The sequence below is a fragment of the Sardina pilchardus genome, chromosome 22, assembly GCF_963854185.1.
Source record: "Sardina pilchardus chromosome 22, fSarPil1.1, whole genome shotgun sequence".
In the NCBI taxonomy this organism is placed as follows: domain Eukaryota; kingdom Metazoa; phylum Chordata; class Actinopteri; order Clupeiformes; family Clupeidae; genus Sardina; species Sardina pilchardus.
In genome coordinates this window covers 21,647,388-21,670,072 of record NC_085015.1, presented here as the reverse complement: position 1 = coordinate 21,670,072, position 22,685 = coordinate 21,647,388, and the positions used below count along the sequence as shown (strand labels likewise).

The 22,685-nt window shown below is 45.4% G+C and overlaps 1 protein-coding gene across 1 annotated transcript; it reads right to left on the bottom strand.

Moving 5' to 3' along the window:
• Positions 1-6: 6 nt before the first annotated feature.
• Positions 7-21,993, bottom strand: cyth3a (cytohesin 3a). Its single transcript, XM_062526044.1, has 13 exons — positions 21,681-21,993; positions 12,378-12,460; positions 11,872-11,936; positions 11,680-11,746; positions 11,378-11,496; positions 9,241-9,321; positions 8,621-8,733; positions 6,996-7,144; positions 5,959-6,070; positions 3,394-3,470; positions 2,682-2,753; positions 2,319-2,473; positions 7-174 (listed from the first exon to the last, which is right to left on the bottom strand). The coding sequence occupies exons 1-13, from the start codon at positions 21,715-21,717 to the stop codon at positions 102-104; spliced, it is 1,203 nt and encodes a 400-aa protein (XP_062382028.1). The 5' UTR covers positions 21,718-21,993; the 3' UTR covers positions 7-101.
• Positions 21,994-22,685: the final 692 nt, after the last annotated feature.

The following is a 22,685-nucleotide window of genomic DNA, read 5'->3' as shown; positions in this document are numbered from 1 at the left end:
CTCTGCGAAGTGGCCTGACTCAACCACCCCCCGCGGAGAGAGAGAGCGAGCGGATTGGCCATTCTCTCTGACCCGCAGGACCGCTGGCCCTCCGGTCGGCCTCACTTCTTGTTGGCCACCCGCCGCTTCCTGCTGGCCAGCATGTCGTAGAAGGGGTCCCTGCTGATGCTGGCTCTGCGAGAGGGAGAGAAGAGAGAGAGGGCCGTCAGCAGGAGGCCACGACAAAACACCCTCAGCCCTCAGCCATGTCTTAACTATTACTCAGATGCCCTTTACCAGGATCCTTTACACATGAGCACATACAGGCTCACTACTTGTGGAGGTAATAAAACTTACTTAAAATACTTAAAACAGTGGACTGATACAGCAGTGAGGTCAAGTCCTGACACACACTACAAACATTTGGTATCATTCCGGTAATATCTCTAGACAGTAAGTGAAAATGATGGAAGACATAGCTTTGTTCGTTATTTTGAAATCAAACTGTGTATATGTGTACACGAGTCTAGTCGACAGAGGTCCTAAAACAATATCTAATCGTTTCAATTTAATGTTATTTAAAAAAGGAATACATGGCTTCTTTCATTCAACCTCCGCTGAAGTGTTGCAATTCACATCAAGAACTACTAACTCTCCATTTACGATTTACGCCCTCAGCAAACTCATGAGGGCAAGATAATGGTTTCTAAATATAACAAGGCTATCTTTGCTTTAAAAACAATCGTTTGGTATGCGCAACATCTGATTCATGCTTTGTGTCAACTTTAAGTACACGTACACGTGTGTGTGTGTGTGTGTGTGTGTGTGTGTGTGTGTGCCAAGTGGTTTCCAGTACGCTCTCTGTGGTGAGAGGGATGAGTGGGAAACAGTGGTGGTAGACGTGGGAGAAGAATCCAGTTTTTGTGTGTGTCACCGCTGCGATGCCTCAGACTGGGTGAGTGTGTGTGTGTGTGTGTGTGTGCGTGTGTGTGTGTGTGTGTGCGGTCAGAGGCTGGTGCTGGAGGGGGACCTTGGGGGGCTAAGGGAGGGGACTTCACACTGTGTGTGTGCGTGTGTGTGTGTGTGTGTGTGTGTTGAGGGGCGTGAGTAATGGCCCAGAATTTCCGGCAGTCGCCCAGGACGTGCTGAGCCAGCCGTTCGCACCACAAACAGACGGCGCTGACCGCAGGGGCGACAGCCACCTCCCCAGCGTCCAGTCAGGGGACCGGCGTCTGTCCCAGCGCTAATGAGACGTGCATGCGGTCCCCCCCCTCTCTCTCTCTCTCTCTCTCTTTCTCTTTCTCTCTCTCCCTCTCTGTCTGTCTGTCCCTCTCTCTCTCTCTGTCTGCCGGTGTCCCCCCCCCCCCCCCCTCTCTCTCTCTCTCTCTCTCTCTCTCTATCTGTCTGTGTCCCCAACAGTGCACCCAGCGCTCCGCATCACACCAGACAAACCCCATCCGTCTGCATATCGGCGTTTCAGAGACTCTCTCATCTCCCTCCACCTCTCCTTCATCCAACACCTGTGCTGCACTACTGCTACTACACAACATAACAACTGCAGTCAGTGCTGTTCCACAACGACAGCTAGTGAATTCATGGAGCACGAATATAGCAGAGGGACACGGACAAGGCTGTGTTCTACATCCTTGGACGTTTGGAGGAGAAAGTGCTTTGGCCATGACTGTTTTTAGTGGACACAGGAAGGAGGTGGCAGGCAGCTGAAGCAGTGCCTGGACTGGACTTGAGAGTGCTCCTGGCCTGTGTGTAATCAGTGGGAGGTTATCCTCAGGAAGTCCATTTGGCCTTCAGAGAGCCAGACCTCCCCAGTCTTATCACTCACCCCCCCATACTGTGAGAAAAAGATGGTGGAGTCACACCATCACACCCCAGTGCATCGCTGACTTCCGAGTCACAGGACTCTCCGGGTTAAACGTTGGAGTTACCAAAATACAATTCAGACCATTATTCACAGTAGTACAGCAGCCCCTAAGGGGTTACCATTTATCCTGACAAACACTCTCCATGTTTAGACCATGAAACTGTCCCTTGCGGCGTGTCTGGTGCTTAAACAACACTAAAATGGGCAGAAAGAGCTACTGACAAGTTTCCAAGTGAGAGGAAATGTATCGCTTCATTTTGGCAGTGCGCTTCTCTGATACATCGGCCATGCAAATTCAATGAGCCCTAAAGAGGAATATCATTAACACTCTGCAACACATTTATAGCACAATAGAACCAAGTTGTTGGTATGAAGTAGACACTTTCAAATCATGGGCTGTTAAAAGTACAGTAGAGAGCATGAAAGCTCTCTTAAGAATTATTCATAGTTGCGCACTTACTTGATGGATTTGATCCACTCCTCCTTCTCCTCAATGGTCGGGGCTGATATCCTGTAGACGACGTGGTTCCCCTCCACTACCCTGCCGTCCGCTTCAGTCTTGCAGGCCTTGATCACCTGGCCCTTATGGTTGGGGTTGTACAGCTCAAAGCAATTCTGAGAACACATAGTAATACCGTACGGCTAAGAATCACAAGAAAAAATACAAATGTTTCCAGCCACATGTGCAGACACCTATACTGTGTCATGGCAGTATATGTTATTTTATTTGTTGTATTTAGTCTTTTAAGTTTTTATCTGTCTTTTAAGAAAGTGAAGTGAAAGTAGTTAACTTTGTGTAATGAGGTAAACATCGATAACTCACCGGTTTCCTGGGTTCGTCGACCTCCCTGATGCTGAGGTTCTCTAGAGGAATAATCCCTCGAGGCTCCTTGTCCTGCGGAAATATTACCAGAAATATTCTGTAATCCCCCCTCAAATCCGTGTCTTTATCGTTCTTAATATAAAAATGATTAATGCCTCGACTTATTTTTTCCGCAATATGTTTCCTGAAACAACATTTGGGGAGGAGAGCTTATGGAGGTGCTTATAGGAAACCGCAAACCAATGGGAATGTGGAGCAGCTATTGTGTCTCCAGGTTCCCATTTAGAGCGCAGCGTTGCGGGGGATGAGAGCGGCATTATTCCCTGGGCTTCTCGGCTTAATGAGGAGGGCCCAGCGGGGAGGTGATTGCCAGGGGACCCAGATCTGAGGGCTCCTTTGGGGGGGGGGACATGGCGGTGTGTTTGAAGTGGCCACATGTTCCACGTGACGGGAGAGACCCTGGCCAGATGTTTCTCCGGTATTTTGGTCATTTTGGGATGTGAGGGCAAATTCTGCATGGGGGGGTTTCTGTCTGCTTACAGCTTAGATTTCACCGACAGACAAAGAGCCCTTTTAAATAGATAAGAATAACGCTCTCGCTATTTGTCTGTCGTGCTCTGTTTGTCTCCCTCTTCCCTCCCCACGTGAGGTTGAAATGATGAAATGTTTCCCCAACCCAGCCCAGAGAAAGCTGATGTCTGCAGTTACTTACGGTGGTGTACTCAAAGTAATACAGGCAGTTGTCGGTCAGGATGAACCATCTCCTCTTCCACGTCTTCACTCGCCCTCCTGCACGAGAGACCAGACATGAATTATAAATGACCCGTAAACTACACAGAATGGTGGAATAACTAAGCTACAGAAAAGTGCTGTGGCCGGCAAGAAAATGGAAGGACAACACACACAGTGGCTGAGGTCATTCTCCTCCTCAACAAGAAACAGTCCCCAGACGATCCCAAGGCTGATTCGCTTGAGATTGCAATGATATGGCTGGCATGTCAATCAACATCAAAGCTGAGAGACAGCTGTCATGACACCTAATTAAATACTGACACCTCCATAAAATCCTGAAATGCATCTGTAGATGCATAATCATTTACTAACGTAAGTATCTTGGTGGTATGCTGTTCATTAAATGCATAACCACCTCCATACAAAAAGAAAAGAAAAATATACGTCTAAAATATTGTCTTAAGAAATCTTTTAAGGATGAATATATCTGTAACGTTGATTTATATATTAGGTCAAACTTCCAGTGAGTGAATACACAATATAGACAGCTCAGCTGACTGCAGTGGCATACTTAATGTACTGATGACACATTTTGAAGAACGCATGAAAAAAATATGCCATTGGTGTGTAAGTTCAACACAGTATAACATTGCAGATTTTCTTCTCGTCAGATACGGGTTAATTGGACTAATGCAGTGGCACCTGAGTCATAGATAGCGCACTGCCCACACATTAACCGACCACTAGGAAACCTGCATTCAAATGTGTCAATGACCTGGAATGGGCAGCCGAAGGCCTGGGGGCGACATTTTATTAGCCGTATGTCTTAAATGACCTGGAAAAGCTGGAAAATGTCTCATTACAATGTTTCACGAGAGTCGTAATGGTATAGCTGTGCTGTCTCAATCAGGCCTGGAATGGACAGATGGAGAGAGAGAAGAGAGGAGAAGTGGAAGAAGAGGTGGGGGGGGGAGAAAAAGAGGAAAAGCAGCATTAAACTAAATTAGTTGGCACAGTATGGGGCCTGGCAGAGAGAGGGATGCCCCCTGAGAGAGATGGAGTGAGAGAGAGAGAGGGAGAGAGAGGGAGAGAGAGAGATGGAATGAGAGAGAGCGAGAGACATCAGCGGGAGAGGAGGGAATGTGGCACAGCGCTCACTCTGGCCTCAGAGCGCCGCGAGGGAAGCCGGCTGCCAGCTCCGATCACAGCGGGGGGCGTACAGTAAACTGCACCAGATCAGTTTTTCTACGCGCAGGGAAACAGCGCCTGTTTTTAGCTTCTGATACAGCTCGCAGGGAAGTCTTTCAGAGAGAGAGAGAGAGAGTGAGTGATGATGATCATGTGGAAATCTAATCTGTGTGAAAGGGTCCGTGTTGATGCTGCAGCTACTGGTTCTCAGAAGACTGTGTTTTCCCCCAACACACATCACTGGCCCAAATAGCATCTGATTCCGGGACGATTCTGGGCCGACCCTGGCCCACATCCAGCCCAGATCCTTTAGATCAAGGCCAAGCCTGTTCCAATAGTCTGCTGCTACAGTCTACTGGGGAGTAGTAATTATCAAAGAAAGAGTCTACTTGTGCGTTCTAGATTGCTTTAGTGTACCTGTATGTTTTACATATGTTTTTGATTTCTTTTATCAGTTAATGTGCATGTGTTCTGTTGTATTTGTTGTAATGTCTTAGACTACATGTATTAACTACTTTGGCAATACAAACATTTTTCATGCCAATAAATCAACTTCTGAATTTGAATATGAATTTGAAGGCATGAACCAAACTTTGTGGGCCTTCTGCAAAACTTTTTAATGGGGCTGAAATCTAAGAGAATTTTGAACATGAAGGGAATACTGTGTTGGCTAAAAACTAAAATAGGGCACAGTGGAACCATTCACCATAAAATAATAATAAAAAAATCATTCCTAATTCTTTCTTACTGCCTCAGAACATAACAGAAGCCCAGCATCCACGTGAATTCACAGAGAGATAACCTGATGCCCCAGCAATAATAACTCAGCTCTATTAACACTTGCAAGAAACAATCATTCGGTGGAAGTCAGACAAGCAGAGCTGTGTTTTTCTTTTCAACAGCCAGCTGATGTACTGATAACATGAGCTGCAAAGAGTGCGCTATGTTGCAGCTCCAGGGTCTCGCGCACTAGCTTAGCGAAACGGTGGCGCCACCCAATCAAGCAACCGAAGGAGAAAGCGGTCAAGAGGAGGGCATGGAGATGGCAGGAAGGAACATTTCAATCCAAACAATCCTGCAGAAAAATGGAGACAACACAATGGGCAGCCGCAGCTTCAGAGAGGGGCGTGGGGTGTGGGTGTCTGGGGGGGTGTGAGGATGTGGGGGTGTGGGGGGGTGTGGGATGGGATGGGATGGGCGAGGCAAGGAAAAGAAAGGGCAGGGCAATGTCACAGCACAGCTCAGCACAGCACAGCTCGGACATACAGATGTCCTGGCTACTCCAGGGACAGAAACATAATCCACTTGGTGAGAGGGGTTGACGAGAATGAGCCCAGCTCATCAAGTTTTCACTGACCCAGCTTTAGAAGCCAGCCTTCTCGGTCCGGGTTGAAGAATGTGTGCGTCAGGTCGTTGCCATCGTCCTCGGGAATTTTGAAGGGCTCGTTCTTTATGCTTTCATATAAATTCTGTAGAGAAATACACGCAAAGTATTTAGTGACCTGCACAATGAAGAGTGGCTGTGTCTGTGTGGTCATTAAAAAGAAAAAAAAAGTCTATTTTGATCCTATCTTTAGGTTTGTTCAGGATTCAGCACCCAGGTCTTAAATTATTCTCAGGAGTTGAGCAAGTTGTACCATTTTTCAAAACAAAGTATTTAGTGAGAATTTCCCCCCCAACACTTTCATTTTTCCACCTTCCATTGCAGTTTGCTATCTTTGACATGCCACAGAAGGAACATCTGGGACCAGTGAATAGTCTCTACCGCACACTGTGTTATGCACCCTGACAGCAGCTAACATGCTGACAACACTCACAACCCTCTATAATTAACAAACACGTCTTGTCTTTGGCTTTCCATAGTGCGGGATTCAGGGCACATCCTGTGGGAGCTGTATTAAGCATGCTTTCTTGCAGAATATGCTGCTGAAGTGAAATGTCATCTGTTACTGTTTTCCTACTGCCGAGGACAAACAAAACAAGTAAAAAAAACTCTGCTGTGGGTGAACCGTTATCACAACGATGTCATTGTTCCTATGTCTCTTCCTTTGCTTCCTGAGTTAAAAAGCAAAAACATTTGGGCAGGCCTATCCCATTTACAACTGGTGTACTGTGGTCATTTATATGTACATAAATTGTACTGTGTACTGCCATAGAGTATGTAAATAAATTATGTATAATTATATATAGTGAAATAATATCTAATTCTCTTTACAGTATCATGGATAATATAATTTATGTATAGACAAGAATGGGCCTATATGGTCTGTTCATTTGTCCTCGCCAAAACTGAGGTGTTAAAACCCTTCAACGACGGAAAACACATTTTGAGGATCCTTCTAAGAGTGTTCTAGTGTTCTAGTGTTCTAGTGTTCTAGCAGAGGGACCCCTCACCCTGAGCAGCTCCTCGGGCAGGTCTCCTCCCTCGTTGATGCCTCGGTTCATGGAGATGAACCTCTCCACCGGCGGCTTGTCCCTCACGTTGGGGTTGTGCAGGCTGGTGTTCAGCATGATGATGGCGAAGGAGAGCACGTAGCAGGTGTCTGCGGAGGAGAGCAGGGGTCACTTTCAACTCATAGCTGTGCAGCCAAAACATACTGTACTGTACTCCATCCTATCTAGGTCAGAGGTCAATATTCACTTACACTCTTAAACCAAAGTGTTGGAAATAACACAAATTGTGCTGTCGCTATCTTGACACAGAGATGTGTTAAAAAAAAAAAAAAACAAACAAACAAAAAACAGCACAAGTTGTTATTTTCAACACATATTGTGTAATACATAACAAAATCATTTGTTGGAAACAACAAAAACTGTGCTGTCCCTATTTGGACACAGAGATGTGTTGATTTCAACACATTCATTTTAAGAGTGTATGAGTGTTTGAGTGAACATTATTGTTAGCACTAAAGCTTGAGTTACCGCAGCACTAAATGAGTTTGTAAAGCAATGAATAGGTGATTCAACACCAATCATTCATTCATTCATTCATTCAACACCCACTGACGTATGCTTTTCATTACTGTTGAGTTTTGTGGAGTGGAAGTAGTTAGGACAACACTGAGCTCACATTGTGCAGTGACGCAGCTCTGTCGGCTATCCAAAGGGATGGTGATATTTTCCCTTCGCAGCACTGGCAAGTCTCTTTAAAGAGAAAGCGAAACTCCTCCTGAGAGTTATACAGCTGCCATTCCGTGACGCATGCACGCGCTCCTTATGAATCAGTGACCATTGGAGCTCTTTGTAAAGAAACACTATTTAAAAAAAAAAAAAGAAGCGGGCGCTCATGAATATTAACGCTCTGACGCACGGCAGATTCTGTGTGTGAATAAATCATCATCCAGCGCGCGGGTCCTAACTCAGCCCCCTACTCTGGACCGAGCTGTATTCCAGAGAGTCCCCCGCTGTGACAGCACCAGCACAATGGCACAGTAGGCTGTGCCATATAATGCTATCTTCTGGCATGTCATACAGGATTCTGCAATCCCCAAACAAGAGGCTGAAAAACACATTGTTATTCAGATCCTGAGTCTGTGTTTCTTTTTCATGTAATATACATTGTAACACTAAAGGGAATTGGTGATGGTGCAATTTTAAAGCATGCTGCAAAGCAATTACGTTGAACGTTCTACTATATTCTACAATAAATGCTTTGCGTTGTTTTTGAGGTCGAGCCAGTGATATTAGAAATGATGTATGAATGCTCTAAGTTTTATGATTTTACATAACATTCTGCAATACAACGGCATGAGGAGCTTGCCTGTGGTAATGAAAAAAAAAGTTTTATAATGAGGTTTTAATGTTGGCCAACTAATCCCCCCTTTCTCTTTCTCTCTCTCAGACACACAGCGGGGTGCATGCAGCTCCACAAAAACAGTTCCAATATTTAGGGCACAGAGTATGTGCTGAAAATGAGCACGGAAACACAATCCGGTTCTTCCCTGGGATTCGTTCGGTTTCTAATGATCAGACCCTAGTGTAATTAAAAAAGAATCAAACCGAAGCTGTGCAAGGCTGACCTGTTGACTGGAAGACCCCTGGGTTGCACTGGCAGTATCGGGACGCAAACGCCTCCATCATCCGGTCAATCTTCTGGGCCTCGCCGGGTAGCCTGAAGCTCCACAGAAATTGCCTGGCGTGAGGAGAAGGAAGGTAAATCAGGGAGTGATTATCACACACACACACACACACTCCCACGCCTCGGTTCTGACTCACCGCCGAGAAAGCAGGGGAACAGACAGATGTGAGATTGCGCATCTACACTTCTGTGTGCTAATTAAATGATCTCACCGGCAAAGAGCTTTTATGTGTGACACTCACACCGACAGACAGTCACTAATATGCTGAATTATACTGTATGTCCATAATCTATTGGGCTGTGCTTGTTTGATTCTGCTACATCTCTTTAATGATGTACCAGTGTTCTTTAATCCCACTGACACCAATAAACATTCAACATAAAAAAGATAGACACTATACAAAACCACATCCCCTTAAAGATCACAAACAATGGACAAAATGATAAGGCATCCACAACGATAGGGTTGTTATTTGTCTTAAAGAGACACATGTGTGAGCAGTTTCAGCTGAAGGGCCTATATTTCATGCCTCAGTGTGATTGAGAAAAGAAGCGCCTCACCTCAAAGCCTGCACCAGGTTCAGATCTGCAAACTCGTGGAGCTCCACGAAGGCCTGCAGAACCTTGATGTTGAAGTCATCCCTGAGGAGACAAGGAAAGGAATTCCAATCAGCAGGAGCAACGCAAAGCAAAGCAAAGCAAAGCAATGCTCCATTACCAAGGGAGCATTCAAAATAAGAAATGAAATAGCTGCACGGTTTGAGTCCAGAATGGGGAAAAGCGATATTTCCACTGTGATGGATTCTCTTCTATTGGCACCTCTCGGAGTTCCAGGCATTTCTCTCCGCTGATATTGACAGGAAGAGTGGAGCACTGGCCAGAGAGCAATCTGGATCCAATCTTAAAAGCCACGGCTTCAAAAACACATTTCTGCTCAATCCAGTTGAAGTTTGGAGAGATCCTGGCAACCATCAATCAAAGATTTAAATCTCGAGAGGGCCAATACCCAGACCTCTTCAGATGAGACAGCACTCTGGAGCCATTAGCCATAGCCAGGCTCTGATAACACAGATAACGTAGTAATCCACTTGGACCAAGAAACAAGCAATAGCAACATGCAGTGCACACAGATACTGGTCCCTGATAGCATGCTAACTATACCAAGCGTCAACTAACTGGAGCAACATCTTTGAAGGCAATCTCTTGGGTTTACACTGCAGGCCTGCAACATAATGAACTGAGATCATTCATCTGGAACCTCTAATCTTTCCCTCAAAAGACATAGCCTACAGTAACTATACTACCCAGCACATATAGGGCACGCAACATACATTGCATACGCGATAAACATATCTGATAGAGGAGTGAGTCAATGGACCAATTTCCTGCAACATATGGCTGATTACACGCGCTCTCCTTGAGTCACTCACTCCGCAGCAAGCCTGTGATCATAATGAGACGTAATAAGAGGTTCCCGTTCGAGTTCCTCGCATAAATACAATTAGCAGTAATTGCTAATTACACCTCTCCTCCACTTTTGTTTACAGTTGCCTGCGAGTGGGAAGGCGAGGCTCTCTTTGAAGGGGCCCTGGAGCCCAGCTACAGCCCTCTGGGGAGGCCCGACTGTAAGCTGCCTGCCGCGCTCACAAAGGAGCTCCTTCATTCGCCACAATGAGTCGAGTGGAGATTATCTTCTCACTTCAGGTATAGGACAGTGATGGATCTCATTACGGATGGTTTCCTGAGATCACGGAGGATTTATTTTGGCCTCGCTGTGCTTAACAGACGTGGTCACCTTTGATTAAAAAATTCTCATAGATGAAAAGCTTATATCACCGAGGTGGCTTGATGGCATTATATCTGATTAAAGTTTTAAAAATTCATGCCAGTTTTAAAGTTTGATAGAGCTCAAGCATAAATCCCTGCTTGGAAATGTAACTTTTCTAATATGTGGGAGTATATTTGGCAGGTTAAAGGAGCGGCCTATTCCAACAAGCATTGACCACACAGCCACAAGTAACCACATGTACTGTAATTTAACAAGCCAGTGTCAACTCTGCCAGATGAGGATAATAACATTTTATTGCCAATGAGCTATCCAGAGGGGCAATCAAAGAGATAAGACATCTATATTTCCAGACATCGGTGGCCATTCTCATCAGTAAAACGTATATTCAATTTCCTGAACAGATGGGCTAAGATTTTAAGATTTACAGGAGAATGTAATCTTAGAGCATGTATCTTTCATCAAGACTCAAACCCAAAAGAGCTGAGACATTATCTCTGCTCCCAGGCCCCCATTTATTAGCCTGGCCCCATCCACCTAGATCCTCTTTCAGGGAAATCTAGTCTGGAACACCATAGTTCATAACCGTTTCCCTCAGGCAAGAAACATGTCAGACCAATCAGTTGGAAAAATGCAGTTGGAAAAATGCATACATTTAATCACAGCAAATGTAGGCCCACATACAGTACATTGTTTCCTGACTGTTGACGCGGTTTATTGTCAGTTTGTAAAGTTTCGATGACGTAGGAAGTAACATTAGGAATCTCTGATCAATGTGATTGGTAAGGCTGGACCAAAAATTGGTGCCCATCGCGATGCGTAGTGTTGCAAACATTTCCGAATCGGGAGTCACCAGACTCTACTCACTTTGTGAATGAGTCTGGATTTTTTTTCAAATTATCTGTTCTTTACCTTTCGCCAAGGTAATCTCCGATGACCGTTTTGTTGAGGCCTTCCCCTTTGTACAAGAACTGTGCGATGTCCTCTGGCGTATGTTGCAAAAGGTCATTTTCCAGCAGAAATTGGATGCCCTGAAATCAACATAAGGTTATTGTCCTGTGCCACATGTCCAATGCATAAACATAAGATAGTTAGCAATGTGCTCATTAATAAATGTATTTATCTTATCCCCCGGGGATTTGTTATTTGTTGCCTAATTGGCCAAACGTCATTAATGAATGTATCATACAGCTGGTGCGCCCATGACGACTTACCTTTTTGGGATCCATGTTGAATTTCTTCCTCCCAACTGCAATCTGTTTGTTTCTCTGTGTTGTTTTGCTACAGGAAGAAGAGAAATAATACTCGAATTTGAGAGCAGTCATACCACTTTTATCTGTCTGTGGTCATTTTAGATAGATTATATTCAACTATTGTCACTGAAAACAGAATTCTGTGATACTCACCTTTCTCCCACACATGTTAACTGCTCAATCTCAGTCATCACTTCAGAGATCTCAAACTTTAACCGCTGCCAAAGAGAGAAATAGTTTTGTGTATTTTAAAAGAAGCTGATGTCATCTACAGTGTGGGATGTACAATTACAGATGGTCAGTTTAGTAGGCTATTCTGTTTTGTCTTTGTTGGTTTGAATATGCTTTAAAACGACACATCAAAGATCAGAGCAGAAACAGTCAGCGTGAACAACCAAATCTGTCAGCGCGCTCTGAGCACCAAACCATTAATGTTCAAAGACTTTGAGGATTAAAACACACACAACTGTGTGTTGCGACTGTTCCTCAACCTCAAACGTAAACACAGATCAAACCGCTCAACAAGGCCTGCATTCATGCAACAACCGCCAAATTTCAGCCGGTTTGTCTCCCACAGGGAATACAAAGGAGCACACAAGGGGGGATGTTCCATTACGCAGCCAATCAACACTGGCCAAATGAGATTCCAAATACAATACCTCAATGTCATCCAGGAGCTCCTTCTTCCTGCGTCGTATGTTGGACAGCTCGTCTCTCTCCTCCACAGACAGGTCCTCGGGTACTGCAGGAGGACACACCAACAGTAGGCATCAGACTCATATAGTACACTAACTCATGTGTATTACCTATTACAGTCGGTGTATGGCATACTACATAATAACATACATACTATATGTCATACATATGTATACACTACACTATATGTCCTATCACATACTTATTTATACTGTATGTCTTATATACTGCCAGTGTCTAATATACACGATCAACGGGTACACATCAAAGTAAAAAGCTCTTATGAATCTGCAGACAATAGAGTTTTAATGACTTGCGATTGTGACCAAAATGTCCTCAGAAGGAAGTAATTAGATTAAGGGGAAAAAATCCATTTAGGATTATGTTTCCCTTCTCTTAAATTGAGAAACAGGAGTGCACCCTCATCTTCCATCCGCAGGATGAAAGCAAGCGGGGCCGGGGCTGAGCGAACGTGTGCAAATCCAGCGCTGGAAGCCAAGTCGAGAGGAAGACGCTCTGATTGCCCTAATTAATCCAGCCTATGAGCCAGCTGAGGTGTTCACTTGGAGAGAGGAAATGGCATGTGCTTTTCAAAGAGCACGTCGCGGTGATTACCCAGGTTCGTACAAATTGAGCAAACAGTCTGCTCACAATCTCCGGAAACAATTACAGCTGTTCACTCAACTCGACGGTTAAAATGCAGGGTCAACAGGTTTTTAGTGCCATCCTTATCTAACATGTCAAATATGGGGGTGGCAGCAAGGTTATAGGCATTTAGCATGCTTAACGTACTGAAAAACTGATCCTATGTACCAAGATTCTTTATAATTTTTTAATGTTGTTCTTGGCATCAACTTCGAGTCGGTTATGAAACAATAACATGTTGTGATTATTGTTAAGGAAGGCAAAGTGAGGTAAGGTTTGGCCACATCAGGCACAGTACAAGTACTTCCATCACTTTTTCCATGGCTGCTTTACATTAGAACGGTCCTATTTAGAGTGTGGGTGTGTGAGTGATTGTGGAGATTGGTGACATGGAATTAACCCGGAATCCCAACCGTGATCACATCCATCAGGCTTTGTTTCAGCACATTATGTAATTGTACACCAGAACAGGGAACAGGAGCCATTTGGGAGAGGGTGAAGGGGAGTGTTTCCTACAGCGAGGCGTTGCTTCATGACAATGGGGTGAATGTGTGCCGCCATTATATCTGCAGCTCAGCAGAACAATAACGCAATTAACATAGTTCGCTTCAGTTACCCAGTGGTGCTTATGATAAATATGTACGGTCTGATTTCATTTTACTTAAAGGAAATGGCTGGTGGTTATTTAACGACGGATATTTTTTAATTTGCTCCATAAAGTGCGATCTGTAATCTCCATTTTCCTTAGTGAGAAGAACGCCTGAGGGGGTTGCCAAAAAGTATATTTGGAATTTCATTGGGAACTGCAGATTAATTATGGGAAAAGACACCCCAAGGCCTTTTTCGTCATGGTTTTTGCTGCGAAAATAGTCGGAGAATGTGGATAATTCATTTTTAATAAAAAACGTAACGTTTTATTTCAATTCTAAGAGTTTCACCACTGGGCAACACACTGACCTCAGTCAGTTGTCACATTCCATAGTGTGTTATGCACTTAATTACTTAAAGTGTGCCATCCATTCATGCTTTTGAGACGAGACATTTATGGAAATAATCCGAGTGCTGTACCACGCATGTACAGGAGGAAGATATAGTGTAGTCAGAGATATGGGCCTATGATTAGAAGAGTACAGGACTTTCAACATGTTCCCTGGAGAAAAGAGAGTGATCATTCAAACCATGCAGCAGAGCAGACACGTGTCATATAGACTTCAGATAATACACAGAGCCTCAATTAAATTCTCTCTCTGATGAGGTTGCATATGGATGGATGAACAGTTGTGGCACGCAAATATGCATTGGCAGGATTAGAATGCGTTGGCTTAATTCTACATCTGCACGAGTGCTGCAGCACATCTGCATCCAACATGGAGACAAGTAGTCAGGCCAAATGAATTCAGTCCATTCAAGTGTCCAGCCAATGGAATTAGGACTGCAAATCAAGGTATGGTCTCCACTCTTTCAGAGCTTGGCGTCTCGTTCATTACAAATCACGTCTACACATGCTCAAATGCCTGGAGAAGACGTCCAGCTCCATGAGAAAGATGCGACACTCTGAGTGAAGCAAACAGTAAACAGTCGTTGCTGAGCTCCTGTGGCTATCAACAAAAACACTCCATGTTGGCCATGGGAGCTCGCTGAGTAGCCAGGAGAGTAATGGAGATTACAGGGAGAGAGAGAGAGAGAGAGAGAGAGAGAAGCGATACACACACACACACACACACACACACACACACACACACACACACACACACACACACACACACACACACACACACACACACACACACACACACACACACACACAACCATTGGGAATTCCCCTCCCTGGCACACCACGCCACAGGGGCTTTTGGCCTCCGCTCCGAGGGCCGCGAGCCGAGAGAGAGCCCGTGCGGGAGAGAGAGACACGTGCGGCGGGTCAGGGCTCCTAACAGCCTCTATAATCTACATTTTGTCCCTAATCCCCCTAACCGTATCTCACCCAGTTTGCCGTGGCCCGGGTGGGCTGCCAGCTGGCTCTAATCCGCCCAGCGCATCCACAGCGATTAACCAGCGCCTCATCCTAGACTATGGCACCGGGAGAATACTCCACACACACAGATGTGGCCCAGCGCTCACCACTAACCTACTTTAGCTGTCATGATTATACTCCTAACCAGCAGTTTCTGCAGCGGCAGCAGCAGCAGCAGCAGCACAAACATCTCTATATTTTCAGAAATGTATTTAGGCCATATATTAATATGTTATACTCTCAGGGAAAAAAGGGGGGATGAGTAGAATTCTATCCCCGTATCATCCAGTATACTGAGTTCTGAGTGGCGAAACCTTTTGAAGTGGATAGGCTGTCACTCAGCAAGGTGCCAGTATAGCTAAGAATAGTCAAGCAGTATTTCTCTGACGTGTGTGTGTATACTTGCGTACGAGGACTTCAAAGAGGCCTGCTGAAAGGAAATCTGAGGGAACGCGTTGTGTATTGACGGAAGATATCGAACAGTTAAATGGGATGATGTCATAGAGTATATAAATTGTGGTGATATGGGTGGACTTGCTTCCTGGGAATAAGGTCCGGCTGAGATCTTCAACTGAAATGTGGGTGATGTCATTGGGAAGCTGTCTGACTAACGCCAATGGTGCTCCATTAAGTTGTTCCTGCCCGCGACTGACCGCTCTGCCCTTGTTCAGCTCACAGAAGATGCTGACCTGCTGTTAGGTCACACAAAAGCAATGACCAAGACATTCTAATATTATCACCACCATGCCTGCTGACACTGTACTGAACAGCATTTCCATGACGACACCAGCATTCCGCACCTACAGCCCATATGTTTCCATTTAGAGAGATGATGAAATGGACTCTGTTGCCCTTGGCTCATTAGCCTTCTTTGTCCTTACGTTGTAATTAACCAATGAGACAAAGGCACAGGCAAAAAAAATAATCAAACTTCAAGACCTGATTGCAAAACGAGAGAGAACCCCCCCTCCCTCCCTCTCCCCCTCCCACCCCCTAATTTTGGAAACCCTTAAGGCTATCTTGATCCTCTTACTTCCACTAAATCTGTTTATTTATAAAACAAAAGAATTAGCAAAGAGGCGGAGAGAAAACAATGGCACATCTGCACGAGCTCCGTGCAGGGAGGGACGACCAGCATCTATTAAACACACGCCATGGCACCATCGTTGAGAATGGAACATTAAAACTGTCTGAAAATATAGTAACTGGAAAATACCCTCAAAATTAACTCATTCTCGCTAAAGAAATGGTAGTACCACTGAATTATAGCTGTATCCTCAGATAGGAACGGTGCCTTTGTCCTTGTGGAAAATTGCGAGGGAAGATTTGCAAATTAAACACATATGGAGTGTGAGGAGGCTATTGTCTCCTCTGGCTAATTTCAAACTGCTGTTAAACCTTCATGCTGGATCGCAGTGGTGTGTGAACATGGGAGTGCCTACTACGAGCGCCTAAACGAACCAGATCCTGTCTCCCCACCGAGACCTGCGGTTCGGCCGTCTGTGACGTGGGTGTGGGGAGAACGACAACACCAACCAAAAACCTCGCACTTCCACACCACATTAAAAGCCCACAGCTGTACAGCAGGAAATGAACGTCTTTTTTGCAAACTCATAAGCGGACCTCTCCGAAAGGTTATTAGGGCTGGCGTCAAAGATAACAGGACCTCGCCATCCCAAAGCACCTCTTTAATACCTTTGAAGAGGCCTAATGTCCCACCACAGAGTGTTTCCCACATATGCATCAGGTTAGAACACATGGGCTCTCTTATGTAATGGCCGTTCTGCCCTTTCCTCGGGTCAGGCCTCTACCCTGGTCAGATAAACCCGATAGGAATGCTGGCATGCTGGGGGTCACCCACTCCGGCATTCCAGACATGGTTAGGGGTCCGTGGACTGGGGCTTACCAGACCCAAGCCCTCTTTTTCTCCTTCAGTGCCAGTCTCACAACGCCCTCACACGCCCCTCAGAGGCTGGCATGGACCAGAGAGGAGCTGGGGGGTTTTTTTTGCCTGCGAGATGGCCTGTGCTGCAAGAGTTTCCATCACGATGAAACTCAAGTCGACTGGCGGTTTTGCTCGCTGGTTTGCGTCTTTCGCACTTCCCTCCTCCTCTCCAAGAGCGGGAAAAACACACACACACACACACACACCCCACACACACACCCGTACGCGTCCAGCAGCCCACGTCCCAAACAGAGAGCACTTTGCCATGTACCACCTCAGGCCGTTTTCACGGCAAAAGAAAACATCTTGGAAACACCCCCCCCCCCCAAGTACTGCCTCAAATCAATGCCATATGCTTGTGCAGGGCCAGTAAGACTGCAGCCATTTACGAGTCTTCGCCTCTCCTCCACCGCGGCCATAGGCCACGTCTATGCTTCATATCTCAGCTGCAAAACAACCCCGTGTCTAAATGAACGCGAGGCGAAATGCGCAGCGTAAATCTAAGCTCGTGAGCCTACACTAACAGGGTAGGATGCTTCTCTAAATCTCCTGATAAGCCCAGAGATGACACACTATGGGCGGGCGCATACGGCGGCTCGCGGTATTCTTTTGCACGTGTGGCCTAATGTTTTTGATCCGTTTAAGCCACAAATATGCGTCCTTTAAACCAACCGCCACGTTTGGAAGCTGACAAACAGGGATTGTAAAAGAGAGAGAGAGAGAGAGAGAGCTTATGTCTTTCAACAGGGCTAGGTGCGTAACGCTTTTAGGCCTGGAAAACATCTCCTCCGGCTCATAGCGCCCGACCTCGCGTGGCATCAACACGCACGCTGGGAGAGATGATGACACCGCTGATGAGACGATGCCCGCTGCCCCGGTTGCCCACAGTGCCACGTCTGGTGCCAGACAGCACCCCGGGGAGAGCGCGAGAGCCCCGTCGCCAGCGCGCTCGCAAGAGAGCCGATAGCTCTTTTTCCCGAACGCTCCTCGGCGCATCTCCTCCCTGATTACCACCGCTGTCCTACCAAAACTGTTATTACCGGGCGCAAGGCAAGGACGCTTTAGCTCATGTTGTCAAAGCACGGAGGCAAGAGATCCTCAGTATGGGCGTGTGGCGCACATAAATGACAGGCTGCCAACCATTTTCCATGCACCAGTTAATGCATTAAAGACCAAGTGGAAAAGGAAGGGAAAAACAACACGGCACAGCATTTATGGCAAGGACAACAAGCAAATGCACTGTTTGCAGAGTGTCCATTCTGATAAGATTGTCTGGTGGACAGGGGTGGGATTTTACACACATTTTTGCCCCCACTGGCGTGTGTGGGTGCCCCCACCCCCCTCTTCCGAGGCCAACTTTTCAGAGAATGGGAGGAAGGGGCCAACTCACATGGCTATTCCCACGGTCAAAAGAAAAGGAGAAAAAGAAAAGAAAAAAGGCATTGAGCGGAGGAGTCACTGTGGTTGTCGGGAGATCATGATACACAGTTCACTGGCAATCGCCCACTGAATGTGAAAAAGCACATTTCTTTCCCCTGGACCGGTGACGTCAGGCACGCCTGGGCAAGACCCTGAAGCACACATGGACTGTAACCAACGAGACCGAGTCCCAAGGCAGGAAACATCCTCATGCAAACTCTTACCATTCCCAGACTGAATAGCTCTCACGTCTGTTTTCAATTTTCCACCCCGACTCCATACTGAATCTATAAATAGACCCTGATTGCAATAAACAGTAATGAGTTACAGCCCATCTCTCACAGAGGCGAACACAGCGGCTCTTCTTTTTTTTTTCTGCGAACCATGTGGAGCGCAAGTCAAAGTGGTGAACTGAGTGACACAGTGGTCTGAGTTGGCGTGGAGCTCAGTGTGTTCCTCAACCTATCAGCACCTCAGTGTTTTGTCTGTCACATGCATCTGATACCAAACACAATGTGTCGTGTGTTATGCATCAGAAAAAGCCATACTCTTTGTCTATACGTGACTGTGATACTCCCTGTCTATACATGACTGTGATTCTCCATGTCTCTACGTGACTGTGATACTGTCTATACGTGACTGTGATTCTCCATGTCTATACCTGACTGTGATACTCCCTGTCTATACGTGACTGTGATTCTCCATGTCTATACAGGACTGTGATACTGATACTGTCTATACGTGACTGTGATACTCCCTGTCTATACGTGACTGTGATACACCCTGTCTATACGTGACTGTGATACTCCCTGTCTATACGTGACTGTGATACTCTCTGTCTATACGTCACTGTGATACTCCCTGTCTATACGTGACTGTGATACTGTCCATATGGGACAACAGCACCATGACAAGCCTGCTAGTTGACTTCCTTCCTTGCTATGCGAGATCCACTCAGTCAGCAGGAGCAGAACAAGAGCTCCTCCATCTCCTTCACCACACTTATGAGTGACACCGCGGATTGATTCGTCTCCTCGCCGGGACTGGACGCAGAACATACAAATCAGCCGGCCATCCCAACACTTTATCTCGCACGTGTTCTAATTACACCCGGTCCCATTATGACCTTCATTGTAAGTGGATGGCGGTGTGAAGACTAATGGGCTTTTTAACTGCCTCTCTCGGTGTGATTGATCACACAGCGCCGTGGCGGGGAGGGTACTCGCAGCAAATCAGAGGCACTGTGTCAGTCAGATGAGCCAGTCTGCCTTGTGCATGCAGCCTCCAAATGCTGGTGCCATGCAAGCCACGCTGCTTGAGATGCACTGCTGGTAGTGGGACGACACAAACTAGATGGCATCCTGAAGCAACTGTCTCTGGTGAATAAATAGTCCCATGTTTGTGAGGACCTGTGACAATAGTGGCCCTCCTTATGTTCAAACAGTTCTACGGTTCTACAGAGTGCCCCATGTGTTCCACAAAGGACCAAAAGAATGGGTTCTTGTTCTGGAGATGGCAATGTGGCGGTGAAGTCAACTTTTCCAGTACTGTTCATTCCTTCATTTCCGATGAAAAAACAGGTCAGAATAAACCAGAATGTTCTGGTCAGAATAAACCGGTGTGTTCAGGTCAGAATAAACCGGAAACACAGAACAGAGGACAAACACAGCCAGTAAACATCTTGTCCCTTAATTGTTTTTGTCTGTGACATGATCAGACGCCACTGTGCCCACCACCCAGTGGTCACGATGCAGCCCTGTGCAAAATCATTTCCATTCGATTAGGATCAAATCTTTCCAGTCTGATCACAAGGCCACAAGATTGTCTGCACAGACAGGCTGCCACGTGAACCACAGGACATAGCTGACTGCCCGTGCACAAAGCCAGCTCTATGGAGACTCTCAGCCCCGGCCCAGTCAAGAGAGGGACTCCAGTCCCACTGGCCAGGGCAGTAGAGATACAATCTCAGTCGGCAACAGCCCATGCTATATACTGAAGGTCTACATCCCCTCACACACTACCCCCTCCCCATAAATGCTCTCTCTTAGTACACACACACAGCATTTAATCTGGTAGATTTCCTGACATTCCAATGCCATAAGTGCAACGTATACTTCACCTTACAGCTGCTGAATCCAATCAACTAAACCAAACCAGGGCTTGAAATGGATTTGAGATAGGCTACAGTGGTTCCTCTTTTCTAACTGCTGATATGTAGACTAAGGTAGGCTGTGTTCGGGAAAGCACCGTTCGAGGTAAGTCAAAGGCATATAAATGATAAAGATACAGTAATTTCCATGTCATTAGAATTACATTTTTATTACTTATGTATGCAACTTCGTCTCCAAGCAGTGATGATTATTTTCTGCCGGCTATAGCCTACTTAGGCTACGATAGACTGCACTAAATATCTCATTGCCCCTACCCTGTCAATGCCAAGCAATAGATTAACATCTTCCAGTGGTTACGCGCTGAGGTTTTGCGCGTCTACTGTAGCCTAGGCTACGACACTGAGTGATTGACTTATGGCTTTTATGTGCACTTTAACCTTTAGAAAATGTATTCCAAATAGCAGATGGATAAACTATAACAGGAAACTACGTTTTCCTATCGATCGTTAACTCTCATCAGATCGTTGCCTATGCTTTTCTTGCCACTGGCGACCGCCACACAAAACACCAATTACACGCTCTCGACCGTCAAGCACAGCATGTCTTCCCTCTTCACTTCAAAGCATCGCCAACTAAGATCAAACACTGAACTGACAAAATATGCATCGCATTGCTACACTTCTTCTGGGTTACAGCCTAAGTTGGACTGTCTCTCTCACAAGAAAGCCATAGCGAGGATAAGCACTCTTGAAGTTTGACAGCACACTAATTTAATAAGTTGGAGTCAATAGTTTAAAAAGTAGCTGCAATCTATAGCCTATAAGGCGGTTTAACTAAACATCTCATACTAGGCTACATCATCACACATTTTTCCGATGGATTGTGTCAAACTTCAAACGGGATCTATTTGTACTAGGCTACAGCTCGTGGACATGCCTCTCGCAGATACATTTCCATGTTATCGGTGTAACACTAACCTTGAATATTTTTGCGTATTAATAAAGGAGACATACAAAAATACATTGCATTTTCTATTCACTTTGCATGCATTAGGATCAAACGGATACTTTATGTATCTGCTCATTTCATTCGCTAGCATGGTTTTAAAATGGTCAATGAATTGGCATCCTACCTCTGCTGTCTTCATCCATGTTTACACCTCCAGACATAGTGATCAAACAATCCCAGCGGCTGGTGGCGAGGGGGGAAACAAATAAAAAACGATCCTCTATTCAACAGTCGGACTACTGTAGCCTAGTCTATGTCAATGTGTTGACAGTGTTTTACTTATTCATTTAATTTCACGCTTTTTCAAGTGACGAAGTGATTCATATAACAATGTTATCACCTACAAAATCGATATAGCAACGCCGCGATCTAAGGTATCAGACGTGTTTATGCCATGAAAAAATGTGGGTACTCCGTCCTCTGTTCCCCATCGCAGGCTCCAGTCACTGTTTCAATGGTTTGTTACAAGCAGACAGCTCCATCTCCTCAACATAGCATATACTACACGTCATCACTATGCTCCGCCCTATTGAAATGTGCAAACCTCTCATTTCATTTTCTTGGTCTGGTTTAAACACAGCGCTGCTGAAAATGTGAAAGAAAAATACTTACCTTCATCTTTTCTGTCACGTAGCCTATACAGGTTTGTCATGTTCAGCTTCTCATAGGGATTGCTGATTGTCTATACAGGGTAGAGGCTCATAAGATAAAATAAAGCATAGTGGATGATAAGATGAAATCAAATCCACTGGCACTGGGATAGAAGATTGCATCTTAAAAAAAAAACATACTTCCCAAGAAATATTAGGCAACAAAGCTGAGGATTTTTTTTTTTCTTTCTAAATCTCTTTGTGAGAGTCTGGTGAATTATTAACACTCTTCAAACAAGCCTAGATGATAGAAAGTCCATAACAAACCGACATTTTGTTTCTATGTAACATATTTCACACAGTTTACTCAGGTTCATCATACATTCCAATGGTCTAGACTCTAGACAATCATGTCCCATTTGGGATCTGAGATTCCGTGTATTCCGAACTGATCCATTCCATTCCATAACTTCACTATCCCGACTCAGAGGAGAGCTTGTCCGAACAGAGCTTTGTTACACAACATCATCATTTCTCCC